Source organism: Dipodomys spectabilis, unplaced genomic scaffold (assembly GCF_019054845.1).
Source record: "Dipodomys spectabilis isolate Male_0828 unplaced genomic scaffold, ASM1905484v1 ptg000125l, whole genome shotgun sequence".
Classification (NCBI taxonomy): Eukaryota; Metazoa; Chordata; class Mammalia; order Rodentia; family Heteromyidae; genus Dipodomys; species Dipodomys spectabilis.
The window spans coordinates 15,209,929-15,226,089 of NW_024870802.1; the positions used below are offsets into that span (position 1 = coordinate 15,209,929).

General features: G+C 48.6%; 2 protein-coding genes across 3 annotated transcripts in view; one reads left to right on the plus strand and one right to left on the minus strand.

Moving 5' to 3' along the window:
• The first annotated feature begins 744 nt into the window (after positions 1–744).
• Avpi1 (arginine vasopressin induced 1) lies at positions 745–12,376 on the plus strand. 2 transcript variants are annotated; one of them, XM_042689338.1, is made up of 3 exons: positions 745–880; positions 9,327–9,623; positions 11,787–12,376. In XM_042689338.1, the coding sequence occupies exons 2-3, from the start codon at positions 9,337–9,339 to the stop codon at positions 11,947–11,949; spliced, it is 450 nt and encodes a 149-aa protein (XP_042545272.1). In that variant the 5' UTR covers positions 745–880; positions 9,327–9,336; the 3' UTR covers positions 11,950–12,376. The 2 variants fall into 2 exon arrangements, with proteins under 2 accessions (XP_042545272.1, XP_042545273.1); XM_042689339.1 differs by having other exon boundaries at positions 11,790–12,376.
• A 1,044-nt stretch (positions 12,377–13,420) lies between these two features.
• Positions 13,421–16,161, minus strand: part of Pi4k2a (phosphatidylinositol 4-kinase type 2 alpha) — a 36,435-nt gene continuing 33,694 nt past the window's right edge. The window contains exon 9 of the mRNA XM_042689295.1: positions 13,421–15,763. Coding sequence (XP_042545229.1) covers positions 15,602–15,763 — 162 coding nt within the window. The 3' untranslated portion in view covers positions 13,421–15,601. The remainder of the gene's footprint in view (positions 15,764–16,161) is intronic.

Consider the following 16,161-nt stretch of genomic DNA (forward strand, 5'->3'; position numbering starts at 1 on the left):
TACTTCTTCAGCCTTCCAGGCCCTCCCGGAGATTTCCTCCGTTTTACCTTCTTGCAGCACAACGCTGATTACAATTGTAAATTGCATGCAGTGTTTTAAGTTGTTTGTGTTTGCCTCTCTTGCCAGGTTGTAAACTGCACCTGTCGAGGAATCGGGACAGGGTAGGTCCCTAATGACCGAGGCGGAATGAGTACCAATTTAAGTACGGACTCCTGTGGGTAACTGACCTAAGGCTGGAACTGGCAGGCCATTCTAACGAGCAGCACCGGCTGCCCCGTCCTGTTCCTCAAAGCGGAAGGGAGAACAAAGGTGGGCGGTGGGTTTTAATTGCTGTGAGTTTAAGGCTCTGCAAGGAGCCAGGGCGCTGCGCGATCTGGCTTAGGGTCAGAAGTGGCACCCGTCACGTGTACCCAGCTGAGCCAGCGGTCGCCGCACCCGGGGGCAGGAATGCGGCCCCGCCCGGCCTTCGCGCCAGTGAAACCACGCAGGTCCTGAGGACTGACGTCAATGAAGAGGGCTCCTCCGAGGGCGGAGCGAGCGCGGCGGGGCGGACGGAAGGGCCCGCGAGGAACGCCCCCTCGTGGCTGTGCCGCCGTTGATTGGATGCAGCGAATCACCGCGCACGACTTTGGAGGCCGGGGTAGGGGGGGCGGGAGCGGGGGGGCTGGCTAGACGCGCCCCTCCCCGGTTGCGCCCGCTGATTGGTCCTCGGGATCTCCGCGTTCGATTTTGGAAGGCTGGCTCCGGAGCTCGCAAGCCGGCTGGGACAGAGGATTGGCAGTTCCGGGGCTCGCAAGCGATTTCTCCCGGGGAACCGTGGCTGTGATCCAGGCGACCCGAGCCAGCTTGGGGCTACGAGAGACACGCCTTGGGCAACCAGGTACGTGGATCGGAGGGCTGGCTGCGTGGCGCCGGGAGCCACCTGGGTGCTGTTGGGTCGTTTACGGCTAGATACATTTAGGGATCCATTGTTTGACCGTGAGGCTACCTCTGAGCCCCGCGGAGGGGGTGGGGGAGCGCCCGGCCATCGTGCTGGGGGGTCGCCGTATGACCTCGGCCAGTATACCTTTTCCCGAGCTCTGGTCCTGTGTGTGACTGCCGCCCGGCCCTTGCAAGCACCTTCGCGGTAGGAAACCCAGCCCCGCACCGCCCTTTCGAATAGCCGTGGAGAGGCTGGGGATGGGCAAGTCTTAGCTTGCCCCATCCCGATCTGAGGTCTGTGCGAGCTGCCCTACAGAGTGGCGGCGCACAGCCGGTCCTAACTCCATCGGTGTGCTGCTGAGGGCGCAGACGCTGGCTTGGGAGTCCTTTCCTTTGGATCTCTGGCGACTTCCCAAACCTGCAGAAACAGGGAGCAGACTCCAAGAGGTGTCAGAACCTTCTGGGCCCTTGTTTCCCCTGAACCTCTTCTGAGCCACCTGGCAGGAACAAAAATAACAAGGGTTGAGAGCGTGAGTGCTGGGTTCGGACCAGATCCGTACATTCCAGCTTCTGTCACCTACCAGCTGTGAGATTTGGAGCAAGTTACTTAAACTTCGTGAGCTCATCTTTCTTATCTATAGAATGAGTTTCACAATAACTACCTCCTCAGGGGGGTGTTTGATGATGCCACCTCATGTAAGGACTAAGAAGACTCTCTGGAAATGCTCTGTTCAGTATGTGTCATCGCAGTTCGGCAGTGTACATCTGTAATCACAGCTACTCTGGAGAAATGGGAGGATCGATGTTCCAGGCCAGCCTGGGCAAATAGTGGAAGACTGGATCTGGAAAACAAAGCAAAAAGGGCTGGGGGCGTGTCTCAAGTAGAGCTCTTGCCTACTAAGCCTGAAGCCCTGAATTTAAAAACCATGTTGATAATAATAATAATAATACAGCTATGATTTTGTATGTGGGGGTTCTGGGGTTGAACTACTTGAGGACTTTGGCTGTTGTCCAGTGCCATGTATGTGCAGAGCTGAAGGCCAGTGTTGATATGGGCTTTGGGCCAGGGCTGCTAGTTATTTTTCTGAGAGGCTGTTGGCCTCTGATTATAGAGTTTATTGCTATTACTGAGGCTATTCAATGTGGACAAGCAGAGTAGGAACTAGGAGTTTCCCAGCTCACCCAAGTGTTTTCCACCTCTTGCACCTCCCAAAACCTCTGGAGATAACCGCTGTCAGCCTGACTTCCCGTGTTTACTAAGAACTCTCAATTATGCATCCTATTTACATACTGCAGACGCATTGCTAGGTGAGTCACTTGTGTGTGTGTGTGTGTGTGTGTGTGTGCTCGCGCACATGCGTGTGCACCAATGCCAGGGATTGCTTAAACTCAGGGCTTAGGAACTGCCTCTCAGCTTTTTCACTCAAGGCCGACACTATCAGTTGAGCCACCTCTACTTCCAGATTTTTTGCTGGTTAGTTGCAGATAAGAATATCATGGATTTTTTTTTTTTAATCTAGGCTAGCCTTGAACTCATATTCTCAGATCTCAGCTTCCAGTGTAGTGAGGATTACAGGCATGAATCATAGGCACTCCAGTTAGAGTGAGTCACTTTTTAAATACACCTATTTGTTAGAGCTCTACAGATCTATATTTATTGCCTGATTCAAACCATGTGGAACTTTGACCTTTCAATGTTTGATATTATACTTTGGGCATTCACTTTGAACCCAGTTTATGTCAAATTGAAGTATTTTGCAATGAGTCTTTATCATTGTGCACATACATGCTTATCTTCTTTTGTGGCAACTCTGAAATTAAAGATAGATTTGTAATCTTTTAATAGCCTTGTGGTTTCAGTTTCCAATTTTAAAAAGTGCCATTATTCAAGTATATACTGACCTTCCTGGATTAAGATCTTGTCCAGGAAATTAGGGGGAAACTATCTAGTCAATACATTAAATGAGACTAAAAGTTTCTTCTGATAATAAGTGTTCTGATCACCATTTCACCAAATTTCTCAGTTTTAACCCTACTTGGGATCTGCTCTGCCCTCTGAATCCCAGGGGGAGGCTCCCAGGAGTGACAGTCCCTAAAATCTAGAGGTGCCAATCCCTCCCCCAGGCTCCCAGGGTATACAGTTGAGGCTGGACACTCACACTCTCCTAGATTGTTTCTTTTTTTTTTTTTTTGAGGGGGGGTCCGGTCGTGGGGCCTGAACTCTGGGCCTGGGCACTGTCCCTTAGCTCTTCAGCTCAAGGCTAGAGCTCTACCACTTAAGCCACAGCACTACTTCTGGCTTTTTTCTTTTTGCTTATGTGGTGCTGAGGAATTGAACCCAGGGCCTCAGGCATACAAGGCAAACGCTCTACCACTGAGCCACCTTCCCAGCCCCCCTAGATTGTTTCTTGTTGCTAGTTTGGAACTTGGCTGACTAGAGGCTGCCCAGTCTAGACCTTGCTGCCCTGCAAAGGTTGCTGGGACTCTCTGGGAAGTCAGACCCCAAGCCATTTCCTCTCTGAAGACAGATGTTGCTGTCCTGCTGATCTTTGTTGCCTTTCTTTCCCTGGGGATAGAAGGAGATTGCCTGGGTCTGAGAGAAAGGACATCATTTCATCTTCTAGGCCAACAGAGGGGTCTATCTTCTGCTTGATCACTTTACAGCAGAGTGACTCTGACTGGATAATGATCCCACAGACCCCCTGTAGGAAGCTTCTAGTTTCTGACTTCGTAGGCACCTAATTAGCCACACCTGTCCATACACACAGTTCCTAGGACCAGGGGACAAGAAGCTTTATGCTCATTTTCCTGTCATATGTATGTTGATTCTCCATACCAGGTGAGTTCTCACAGCAGGAAGGGAGAAACTGGCCTGTAGAGGTGATGTGAATTACCTGGGGCCTGCCAGCCAGTGAGTGGCAGGACCAGGGCTGGAATCCTGAGTCTTCTGACTCATGAGTCACTGCCCGGGCTAGTTCTAGAATTCTTTTGTGGAAGTTGCAGTTTTTCCTCTAAAGAGTGCCACTTGTTCAAGGCCAAGAAAACCACCGTGATGCTAGTGCGCAGATGAAAATAAATTCCATGACTCCACCCTGTGGGATAATTTACTGTCCTTTGTCAGGGTTTTCCCTTTGTGAGTTAGGGAAATGGGAATATGTGTATCCTTGAGTTGAGTGGCTGCAATGGCAGCCCGGTGGATGGGGAATAATTTAATTCTCACTATTCAAGAGGCTGAGGACTGAGGGTCACTGTTTGAAGACAGCCCAGGCAGGAAAAGTCTGAGACATTTATCTCCAATTAATCAGCAAAAGGCCAGACATTGAGCTTTGGCTCCAATTGTACAGTGCTAGTCTTGAGGTGGGAGGGAGGAGTGTGTCACACCAAACATTAAGGGACAGCACCCAAGTCCTGAGTTCAGGCCCATGTATTGACATGCCAAACAAACAAAGGAAAACACAGAACAATATCCCATAGTCTGTTTCTATTTCTTCCTATCAGCCTGAAAGCGCTCCCTAGTTAATATTGCCTTCTGGTTACAGAATATTTATACCAGGAGCCTGAGGGAGTGGAGGTTAATTATCATACATACTAGGTTTTAACTGGATTCCCACAGTAATTCCTGCAGGCAGTTTTTTACAGTCCTATTTTCCAGATGAAATATACAATGCTTATGAAGTTAAATATATCATCTAGGTGTCTTTTGTGTGTTTATTTTAGGCATTGAATCTTTTGAAATGAGAGTGGGTTTCTAAGATAGAAACTGGGACAGAGTTGAGTGTGGAAATTACTGGAATAAGGAGGGTGGTTATGAGGTGAGGTGGAGGGAAGGCCGGGGCAGAGTAGGGGATCATCATTCTAGGAGGAGGCTGAATGGGATGGAGAGATGACTCAAACTCTCCAGGGAACAAAAGAACAAATGGCAGGTTAGGTTAGTTTAGGATAAGGGTTGCTTTCAGCAAGTGGGTTGAGCAAAGGATTCTGGAAATGCTTTTATTTATGTAGCTCCCTGCTGTTTTCTTCCTTTCCACCGAGTACATACATTTGTTTGAATATGTTTGAACTTTTCTTTGAAGCTGGACAGCCACCACCAGCAGCAGCAGGCTCCTCTGTGAAGGAGCCCAGCTTAGGCCTGGGAAAGAGCAGGACCTGCCCCCTCCCCATCAGGAATGGAGTGAGAGAGGGAAGGAGAAAGCACAGGCCTGCCCTCAGCTGACTCTGGCCACACTATCTGCTGAGGGAAGTGTAGGTCCACATCAAACCCCTGATTCAAATACAACAGCCAGGGAGGCCAAAAAAGGACATTTACATTTGCTTTGATTGTTGGGAGTGTGAGAAAAAGCAGTCTTAGGAAAGTTCTGTCAAGGGCTGGGCAGGTGGCTCAGTGGTAGAGTGCTTGCCTTGCATGCATGAAGCCCTAGGTTCAATTCCTCAGTACCACATACACAGAAAAAGCTGGAAGTGGAGTGTGGTTCAAGTGGTAGAGTGCTAGCCTTGAGCTGAAGAGCTGAGGGACAGTGCCCAGGCCCAGAGTTCAGGCCCCATGATCAAAAAATAAAATAAAAAATAAATTAATTACCAGGTGTGCTGCTTGTGACCAGGTAATCATGTTAGGGAGATAAATCTTTTTTTGGGGGGTCCGGTCGTGGGGCCTGAACTCTGGGCCTGGGCACTGTCCCTCAGCTTTTTAGCTCAAGGCTAGTGCTCTACCACTTGAGCCGCAGCACCACTTCCGGCTTTTTTCTTTTTACTTATGTGGTGCTGAGGAATCAAACCCAGGGCCTCATTCATGCAAGGCAAGTGCTCTACCACTGAGCCACTTTCCCAGCCCAAGGGAGATAAATCTTTATCAAAGGAGCTAAAAGAATAAAACAGTAACTACCAAGTGTGCTGCTTGTCAAAGAAATATTTATCGATGGATTTAAAAGGAATAAGACCCCCTTTTGAGTGGGAGCTTCTCACTGATCTCATCGGCCTCTTCCAACTATATCTGCCAGCCACCCTGTTCCCAGTCCCACTCCCATCCTGCTGTGATGGAAAAACAAACAAACAAATGGTAAACCTTTGAGAAAAATGGAAGAATAGCCCCCTTTCTAGTCTTGGTTGTCAATTGTACCTAGACTGTGAGCCTAACTCCTTGACAAGAAGGATGGACAGTCTAGACTGGGATAAAAACCTAGCACAGTGCTCTGCCTCATGTGCCTGCCCACCTCTGGGTAGAGAAACCGTATTGCTTGTACTCTTTTGTGCAAAAGTAAACTACCTTGCCACGCATTGGTGGTTCACGCCTGTAATCCTAGCTATAGGAGACTGAGATCTGAGGATCCTGGTTCAAAGCCAGCCTGGGCAGAAAAGTCCCCATTCTCATGGGGACTTATCTCCAATTAACCACTTAAAACTGGAAGTGAGCCAGGCGCCTGTGGCTCACGCCTATAATCCTAGCTACTCAGGAGGCTGAGATCTGAGGATCATGGTTCAAAGCCAGCACGGGCAGGAAAGTCCATGAGACTCTTATCTCCAATAAACCACTAGAAATCCAGAAGTGGCACTGTGGCTCAAGAGGTAGAGTGCTCGCCTTGAGCTGAAAAGTGCAGGGACAGCGCTCAAGCCAAGTGCAAGCCCCAAGACCGACCAAAAAAAAAAAAAAATCCTACAAAAACTGGAAGTGGCACTGTGGATCAAGTGCTAGTCTTGAGCAAAGAGGCTCAGGGACAGTGCCCAAGCCCTGAGTTCAAGACCTGCAATTTACCAAAAAAAAAGAAAAAAAAAGTAAATTGCCTTGACAAAATCTTTTTTTTTTTTTTTTTCTTCGGTCGTGGGGCTTGAACTCTGGGCCTGGGCGCTGTCCCTCAGCTCTTCAACTCAAGGGCAGCGCTCTACCACTTGAGCTACAGCGCCACTTCCGCTCTATATAGTTTTTTTTTTTTTTTTTTTGGACAAAATCTCTTATAAATGTTTTATATCTTTTGTGAGTCTATTCATTTCTGACACTGGAGAGTTGTGTATTTCTAACAGTTGATTGATACCACACCAAGCTCATTTAATCTCTATCATTTTTCTGAAAAGTGAGTATTACCGCCCTCCCACCTCCCATTTTTACTAAGGAAACAGGCTTAGAGAGGTTGAATAAATTGAAAAGTGTATTCAGGTTGAGCATTCCTACTCTGAAAATACGAAGTTTGAAATGCTCCAAAATCCAAAAGTTTGAATACAGACATAACCCCACAAGTGGAAAACTCCACACCATGAAAGCTTATTTCACATACAAAATGACTTAAAATGTTGTATAAATTATCTGCAGGCTGTGTGTATATGACATATAGAAAACGTAAACTATTTGTTTTTCAACTTGGATCTGGTTCTCCAAATATTTCATTATATGTGTACAACTAATCAAAAAATCTGAAAAATCCAACATCCCAAGCATTTGGGGGGAGAAAGTCAATCTATGACAGAACACTGTGCACAGTCTTAATCACTTTGGTCTTTGCCTTATCCCTACGAAGTCTGTCCTATTGCCAGCAGTTAGGGAATGAAGAGCCCTGAGCCAGGAAATGGCAAAGGAGACTTCCAGTCATAGTAGCCGAGTTCCATACCCCTCTCTCACCTCTATGCCACAGACCCTGGGCCTCTGCATCATTGTCTGATTCAATTCCAGTGGCACACTGCAGATCATGTAACCTCTCTTCCACAGGCTCTCCTTCTAATGGGATAAAAGAACCTACCTCCTAAGATTGCTGTGCATAGCACAGAGCTTCTATAGAGAAAGCTCTTACAGCAGCATGTGCTTAGTACCCAACAGATTTGGGGTCTTATGGACTAAAGAACAGTTTTTAGGTCTTCCAGGTCCCACACTTATATAGGCTTTGTGATATAACAAGTCATTTAACCTGAGCGGCACCTCATCTGTAAAATGAGGGCAAGCAGCAATTGATTGCAGTTGCTATGACTTAAAAAAAAGTCCAGGTATCCGATACAAGCACTTTGTATCTGATACAAGCACTTAAAAAGTTTTGCTGTAGGGCTGGGAAGGTGGCTTAGTGGTAGAGCGCTTGCCTTGCATGCTTGAGGCCCTGGGTTCAATTCCTCAGCACCATATAAGCAAAAAAGAAAAAAGCCGGTAGTGGCGCTGTGACTCAAGTGGTAGAGCGCTAGCCTTGAGCTAAAGAGCTGAGGGACAGCGCCCAGGCCCAGAGTTCAGGCCCCACGACCGGACCCCCCCCCCCCCCAAAAAAAAAAAAAAAAAAGTTTTGCTGTAGCCAGGCGCTGGTGGCTCATGCCTGTAATCATTGCTACTCAGGAGGCTGAGATCTGAGGATCAAGGTTCAAAGCCAGCCCTGGCAGGAAAGTCCATGAGACTCTTATCTCCAATAATCCGCTCAGAAAACTAGAAGTAGCCGGGTGCTGGTGGCTCACGCCTGTAATCCTAGCTACTCAGGAGGCTGAGATCTGAGGATCACGGTTCAAAGCCAGCCCGGACAGGAGAGACCAAGAAACTCCTATCTCCAATAAACCACCAGTAAACCGGAAGTGGTGCTGTAGCTCAAGTGGTAGAGCACTTGCCTTGAGCTGAAGAGCTGAGGGACAGCGCCCAGGCCCAGAGTTCAAGCCCCACGACCAACAAAAAGAAAACTAGAAGTGGTGCTGTGGCTCAAGTGGTAGAGTGCTTGCCTTGAGCTGAAGAGCTGAGGGATAGCGCCCAGGCCCAGAGTTTAAGCCCCATGACTGTGCATCCCCCCCCACCCCCCCAAAAAAAAGTTTTGCTGTAACAATGAATGTACAAGACACTATGTTGAAAATGAACTTTACAACTTTGGTGAGGGGGGAGGGAGAAGTAGGGGAGGTGGGAAGAGAAGGAATGGTAGCGGAAAAACAGGGTAACAATGCTCAATAGGGAATGTACTCATTATCTTATGTAATGTAAGCCCTCTGTATAGTATCTTTACAATAAAAAATGTGTATTAAAAAAATTTAAAAGAAGGTTTTGCTGCTGGGCACTGGTGGCTCATACCTGTAAATCCTAGCTCCTCAGGAGACTGAGATCTGAGGATCACAGTTCAAAGCCAGACCAGGCAGAAAAGTCCTTGAGGCAAGTATTTCCAATAAACCACCAGAAAACCAGAAGTGGCGCTGTGACTCAAGTGGTAGAGTGCTCGCCTTGATTTGCAAGTGCTCAGGGACAATGCCCCGGTCAAGTTCAAGCCCCATGACCGACCCCCCCCCAAAAGAAAAAAGTTTTGCTGTCAATTTTTATATTATCTCCATAAAGTGTCCTGAGAATCTGGCATGGTTCCAAGGCAAGACCCTTCCTATAGTTTAAATCCTGGGGAAGGGAGAACTTTGCGTCAGGACCACAGCTTTTGGAAAGGCCTGCTGCAAACTGATGTCTGCATGGTTTATGTCCACAGAGTACCCACAATGGGCACCCCAGCCTCTGTGGTAAGTGAACCACCCACTTGGCAGGCCCCCACTGAGGCCCGGGGCCGCAAGCAGGCATCTGCCAACATCTTCCAGGATGCTGAGCTCCTGCAAATCCAGAGCCTGTTTCAGCGCAGTGGGGACCAGCTGGCTGAGGAGCGGGCCCAGATCATCTGGGAGTGTGCTGGGGACCACCGTGTGGCAGAGGCCCTGAGGAGGCTACGCAGGAAGAGGACCCCAAAGCAGAATGTCCTGGGCCACTCACTCCACCACTGCAGCCGGCTCAGGTGAGTGCGTGGGACTGAGGGGCTAAGGAAAGGGTAGCAGTGATGTCTGGGCTGTGTGACCCGAAACTGGTGTCACTGGAAAATGCTTACTATTGGGGTTGCTGGAAGGACCACAGTGCCACTTGGTTCCACCTGGAAGACTGCTTTTTAGGTGCTGGAATCATGTGACTATGAAATTCAAATAGGAAGAAGTTATGTTACTCTGCCACCCTATGGGATGAGGTGCCTGGTTCTAGCAGTACCACCATACTTTATAACATTTGTCCTCTAGGAGGGAGAACTGTTCGGAAGAAAAAGAATTGTTCCCCTGTAGAATAGGTAATACTCAATAGGACTGGGATTGTGCCTTAGTGCTAAAGTGCTTGCCTAGCATGCATGAGGCCCTGGGTTCGATTCCTCAGTACCATATAAGCAAAGAAGGTTGGAAGTGGTACTGTGGCTCGAGTGGTAGAGTGTTAGCCTTGAGCAAAAGAAGCCCGGGGATAGTGCCCAGGTCCTGATTCAAGCCTCAGGACTGGCAAAAAAGAAAAAGAAAAAATAATACTCAAAAGCTGGTTAAAACCTTGTGTCTGGGAACACAAGAGACTGCAGCAGAGGAATGTACTGCCGAAGCACCATAAGTTGTAGAAACCATACCTTGAAGTGGCATCTTCCGTCTTCCGTCGTTGCCCAGGAGCAGCAAACTCCAGGGAGGTTTGAACCACCTGGCCTATGACTATCACAACAGGCACCCTCCCCTCTGTGCTCTCCATTCCCCCTCGAATATAAGACCTGAATAGCTCATCAGGTCTGAGATGCCAAGTCAGCTTCACTGCTTGAATGGACTCCAGGTCATCGGCAATCACTGCTTAAGACCTTAGTGTCAACTGGGCGATGGTGGCTCACACCTGTCATCATCCTAGCTACTCAAGAAACTGAGATCTGAGGATCACGGTTCAAAGCCAGACCAGGCAGGAAAGTCCCTAAGACTTGTATCTCCAATTAACCACCAGAAAACCGGAAGTGGAGCTGTGGCTCAAAGTGGTGGGGTGCTAGCCTTGAGCAAAAGGGCTCAGGGACAGGGGCTAGGTCCTGAGTTCAAGCCCACAACTGACAAACCAACAAACCCTAGTGTCACTGTCTAATGAGTGCAAGATAAAGGTAAAAGTAAACTAAGTCTCCCATTCTTTGATCTAGACTAGCACTTTTGGATTTGAACTCAGGATCTTGAGCTTACTAAGCAGATGTTTGCCCCTAGCTTAAAGCATGAAGCATGTCCCCAGCCCTTTTTGCTACCACTATTTTTTTTTTTTTTTTTTTGTCGGTCGTGGGGCTTGAACTCTGGGCCTGGGCGCTGTCCCTCAGCTCTTCAGCTCAAGGCGAGCGCTCTACCACTTGAGCTACAGTGCCACTTCCGGTTTTCTGGTGGTTTATTGGAGATAGGAGTCTCACGGTCTCTCCTGCCCGGGCTGGCTTTGAACCGCGATCCTCAGATCTCAGCCTCCTGAGTAGCTAGGATTACAGGCGTGAGCCACCAGCGCCCAGCGACAAATTCAAGAGATTCTTTTTTTTTTTTTTTTTTTTGGGGGGGGGGGGGTCCGGTTGTGGGGCTTGAACTCTGGGCCTGGGCACTGTCCCTTTGCTCTTCAGCTCAAGGCTAGCGCTCTACCACTTGAGCCACAGCGCCACTTCCGGCTTTTTTCTTTTTGCTTATGTGGTGCTGAGGAATCGAACTCAGGGCCTCATGCATGCAAGGCAAGTGTTCTACCACTGAGCCACCTTCCCAGCCGCTACCACTATTTTTTTTAATACGTTCTCACTTTTGCCAACCTCACCACCATCTTTGTATTTACATTTTCCATGAAGCTGGAATGACAGGTACATAACAACCATGCCTAGTTGTGGGTTGAGATGGGGCCTCATAGAACTTTCTTATTCTGATCCTCCTAACTTCTACCTTCCAAGTAGCTAAGATTACAGTCATGAGCCAGACCAATACTCTTCGTAACAGAAATCTGAAAGTTTTGCCTAGTCATACATTTCTTAGGGGGCAGAAATGAGACCAGAAACCTGGCTCATTTTGCCATGAACAGTGTTTTTATACTCCATCATGAGGACACTCAAAATACAAGCCTCTATCCTATTCTTCCTGTTGATGTTGGCTTATTGTATACTTATTTCCAGCAGAGTTCCAGAGCCTAGCACTCCACTGACCAACCCACACAGCATGTCTACTGAGACAACCTCCAGTGAGCAGTTTGGCAAGTCCCAGAGAACAAGCACCAGGATCCGCCGGAATTGGAGGAAGCCAGACCCCACAGGCTACCTTCACCAGATCAGACACTGATCACTGGGAGGTGCCCAGGAATGGCAGAATCCTCCACAGGAGTCACAGGACCTTTTGCCAAAAGGCCTCAGGAGATGAAGGGAGACCTGAGGCAACAAGTCCTTTCTGGGTAAATGAAGCAGGTGGCCACGGCCACCACCTGCTCAGCTCAGAATAAATCCACTGGACTTTGTATTTTATGGGATTCACTGTCTTCTGAGTAAGGAGACATCAGAACTGCTCCTGCCTCCAGCCTGCCCTGACCTAGCACTGTAACTGGGCTGCATGATATTCCCCTAGGAGTCCAGGAATGGGTACTCCTGTGCAGCCTCTCACCACTTGTCACTAATGTGCCAGCTACCCATTGTCACCATAGTCCAATAGGCTGCCATCAGGCAGCACAAGGAAACCACAGCTTAATGAGCAAATAAAACGTTTGCATCAAGAACTGCGTGAGTATGTAGTAAAATGGAGGGCTCTCTCTTGTGGGAATTCCCTAAGAAGGCTAATTGGGGCAGGCTTCTGCTTTCTACCATATCCTAGAGCCCCTGTGCTTCAGCTTCCTTTTCTAGAGGGTCCAGAAGACATGTGGGAGGGTCTCTAGATAGTCTTGATGCGCAGGAAAGGGCAGGGGGAAGGCTGTGACAGTTGGCCCCACACAACAGGCATTGGCCTGTTGCAAAAAGCAGCAAATACCAGCTCTTCAGATGGCTTCATCCTTATGGGCCAATCATTCTATGGCAGGGAAAGGAGATCAATCATTCTTTATGTGCCTGTACTATCCTAAGTATCCCAAGGCCTGGAAACCTTGCGATGAGGTTTTCTCCTACTGTTCTGGCTCCACCTCAAAAGAAACAGACTGTGTGCTCATTAGCATTCTTCCCCCTCCTACCTGCTTGATTATTCATCCATTACTTAAAAGAGCCAGGGTTCAACAAGGCAATGATACACACATAGGACAAGGTTGCCCTCTAGTGACCAAGAAAATCCTCCCTCGTACCCCTTGGGACAAGATGACCCTTTGATAGTTCTGGGGTATGAAGCAGTCAGTGCAATTATTATATAGTCCCTATTAAGAGGGGAAAAGTCTGAAGGTGGCTCAGTGGTAAAGTGCTTGCCTTGCATGCATGAGGATCTAGGGTCGATTCCTCAGTACCACATAAGCAAAAAAAGCTGGAAGTGGGAGTTCAGGCCCCACAATCGGCCAAAAAAAAAAAAAAAAAATCAAAGAGAGAAACATTTCTACAACAAATATTCACACCAACGCCTATGTATGATTAACAATAGTATTATGTCAATATAGACTCAGGTCAGGCTCTGAAATAAGTTATGAAAACACTTCACTTTTCAGAGCACTGGGACTTGTACTTTCCTCTACTAGGGAGAAGTAACTTCAGGAGTTTCCACAGCTCTGCAGAAACACAGGTTTCCTTGTCCTTAAAAATGCACTCTACCTTGTCTTCTTGCCCCCAAAGAATACCAGCCAAAAAGGTCAGAACTTGATTTGTTATTCATACATTTGCATTGATTTAAATACATTACATACAATTTCTACAGTGCATTAGAAGACCAATAGAGGGCAGCAGCAGCGCACAGCCCACCCTCCACTGCCAGAGAAGGGCAGGCAGGTGGGCAGGACAGCTATTCTAGAAGTGTTGCCCAGAAGCCTGCCCAGGCACTCTGAGCCTCTAGCCCTCCCAAAGTCCACATTCAAGGCAACCTGAGTACAGGCTTCAAGGGAGAGAAGAGATGGGCCAGGAAAGGACCAGCCTACACTCTTGCCTGCAGGCCTGGAACTAGGCTCCCCCTTAAATTGGACCCAATTTCCTTCAAGTTGCAGGGCTGGTCTGGAGCTGGACAGTGCAGATGAGGCTGGTGAAGCATTAGGCTCCTCTTCAGGCACCCCTGGCTCTCCTGAGCACCCCAGTGGGGAGCCTTGCCAGCAGGTTCACATGATGTTGTCTGTGGAGAGTGATGCACACCTAGGCTCCTGCCTGGCTTGTGTGGTCAGGAGGCAACTATTCTCTTAAATCTGCTTCCCCAGGCCAGAGTCCAGGCGGGCGGAATGGGACTGTCAGGACAGGCAGGTGGTGGCATAGTGTCTGTCCACGGGGCATGCATATCTAGGCCTCAAACTTCCTGTCAGCTGGGTGAGGACAAGCTGACTCTTGAGCTGGAATGGACGGCGAGGCAGTCTGGCCGGGTTCACAGGAGGACTGAAATTTCTGCTATGCCTCCTGGATGGTGGGAGGTGGACAGGCAGAGGAGACACATAGCAATAGCCCTCACTCCCTTTCTTTGGCTGTTTTCAAACCTTCAAGATAGTTTCTTTTCAAGGCTGATTGACCAGTCGCAGGATACAAGAACCACAGGTGTCCACAGCACAGACCATGAACACAGCTGCCCCTCAGCCATAAGTGACTCCCTTTTACTCCCTCCTGAGGCCATTCTTTGCTTTGGTGTAGAAAGGGCTTGAACACCTGGCAAGGGGGGACAGCTGGGAGAAGACACATGGAAGCAAAGAGATACACACTGAGCTGGGCAGGCACTGGGGACGATTTGCAGATCTTCCTCCTTTGGGCTCAAACTTTTTCAAAAAGCCATGAAGAAACAAGCCCAGGACAGAAGCCAGGGAGCAAAGGGAAACTGCCAATTAGGAGACAGAATCCCAAGTCAAGCTGCATCCACCACAAGCAGCAGTAACATTAAAGAAGCCCAGGGACCTGGTATCCTGGCCTCTTAGGAGCCAGTTTATTCCAGAATACTCCCAGAGACCCACCCCCAGAACCTAAACTGAACTCCTAAGTCAAGAGTTGGAAAAATATATGTAAAACAACAGAAACAAGTCTGAAGAGGACTAGGACTCAGGAAGCAAGGCTGGGATAGGTCCATTCATGACCACTCCCAGCTCCCGGCATAAACTTAGGCCGTGTGGATCATCTTCACAGGCAGGGAGCCAACTTCCCATTAAAACAGAAACACTAAGGCTAGCTCTCCTGCCTCTGCTTGAATGACAGCAAGCCATAGCATGGCAGAGAACAGAGAGCGTCTATAAATCACATGTAGAACTGCTGGAAGGGCAGAGCAAAAGCTGCCCCCCACAAGGAGCCAGTACTGCATGATTAAGAGGAAAAGGGGAAAATTTGGCAAAGATGGAAAGGTGAGGCTTCTGTCCCAGCACTGTGAGCCACCCAGTGGCCCTCTGATTGGTTCATGGGAGTAAGTACCCAAATGTCTGGGTCGATGCAAATTTTGAATTCAAAGCTTCTGACATGATAGGAACTGGATTCTGCTACAAGCATTGAAATTTGTTTTGTTTTGTTTTTCTTTCTGATGCAGAATATAATAGGGAATTGCAATGAAGCAGGGTGTCAGGGAAGGAGGGACTTTCCCAACCTGCCTCCAGGAGGCTGCTGTAAGGGCACTGCTCCGCTGCAGCCACCTGGACTCCCTGCTTGGAACTCCAGCCTCCCCAGCACTGGGAAGGGCCCAGGAGCACTCTCGTCCCTGATTGTGCTTCTCCCTGTGGGTGGGAAAGCCCCAAGGGAGGCTTCGAACAGGAGGGAGGACTCTGAAAGGCGATGCTGTCCACAGACTTCTCTGGCTTCCTTGTACCTAGGTCTCCAGGCTTCCTCCCAGCCTCTGTCTCACACAGGTTTTCCTGCCTCTAAGGCTACCACCATGAAAAGAAAGGCTTCCGACTCTGAAAGCTCTGTGTGTAGGACTCGCTAGCAGACCGCTGGTGGGAACGGGCTGTCTCGACAATCACAGGCGGCATCTGGACGAGGTGCAGGGGACTCTTGTTGTCTTTCAGTGCCTGGGTCAGATTTAGGATCTGCAATAGGAAAAAGAAGGGTGAGGGAAGGGCCTGAGCTTTACAGGTCTGGCCTCTGGCAGGAAGAACAGCAGACAGAGCTCTTCTACAAATCAATAAGAAATAATAAACACCAGTGGAAAATCATGGAAACTATAATAGTAGGAATACAAATGGGCATTAAGGGGCAAATGGTCACTTTAAAAAAATACAAATGAAGGGCTGGAAAGGTGGTTCAGTGATAAGAGTGTTTACCTTGCATGCATAAGGCCCTGGGTTCAAAAAATACAAATGAAAGGCTGGGAAGGTGGTTCAGTGATAGAGTGTTTGCCTTGCATGCATAAGGCCCTGGGTTCGATTCCTCAGCACCACATAAGCAGAAAAAGCCAGAAGTGGAGTTGTGGCTCAAGTGGTAGGGT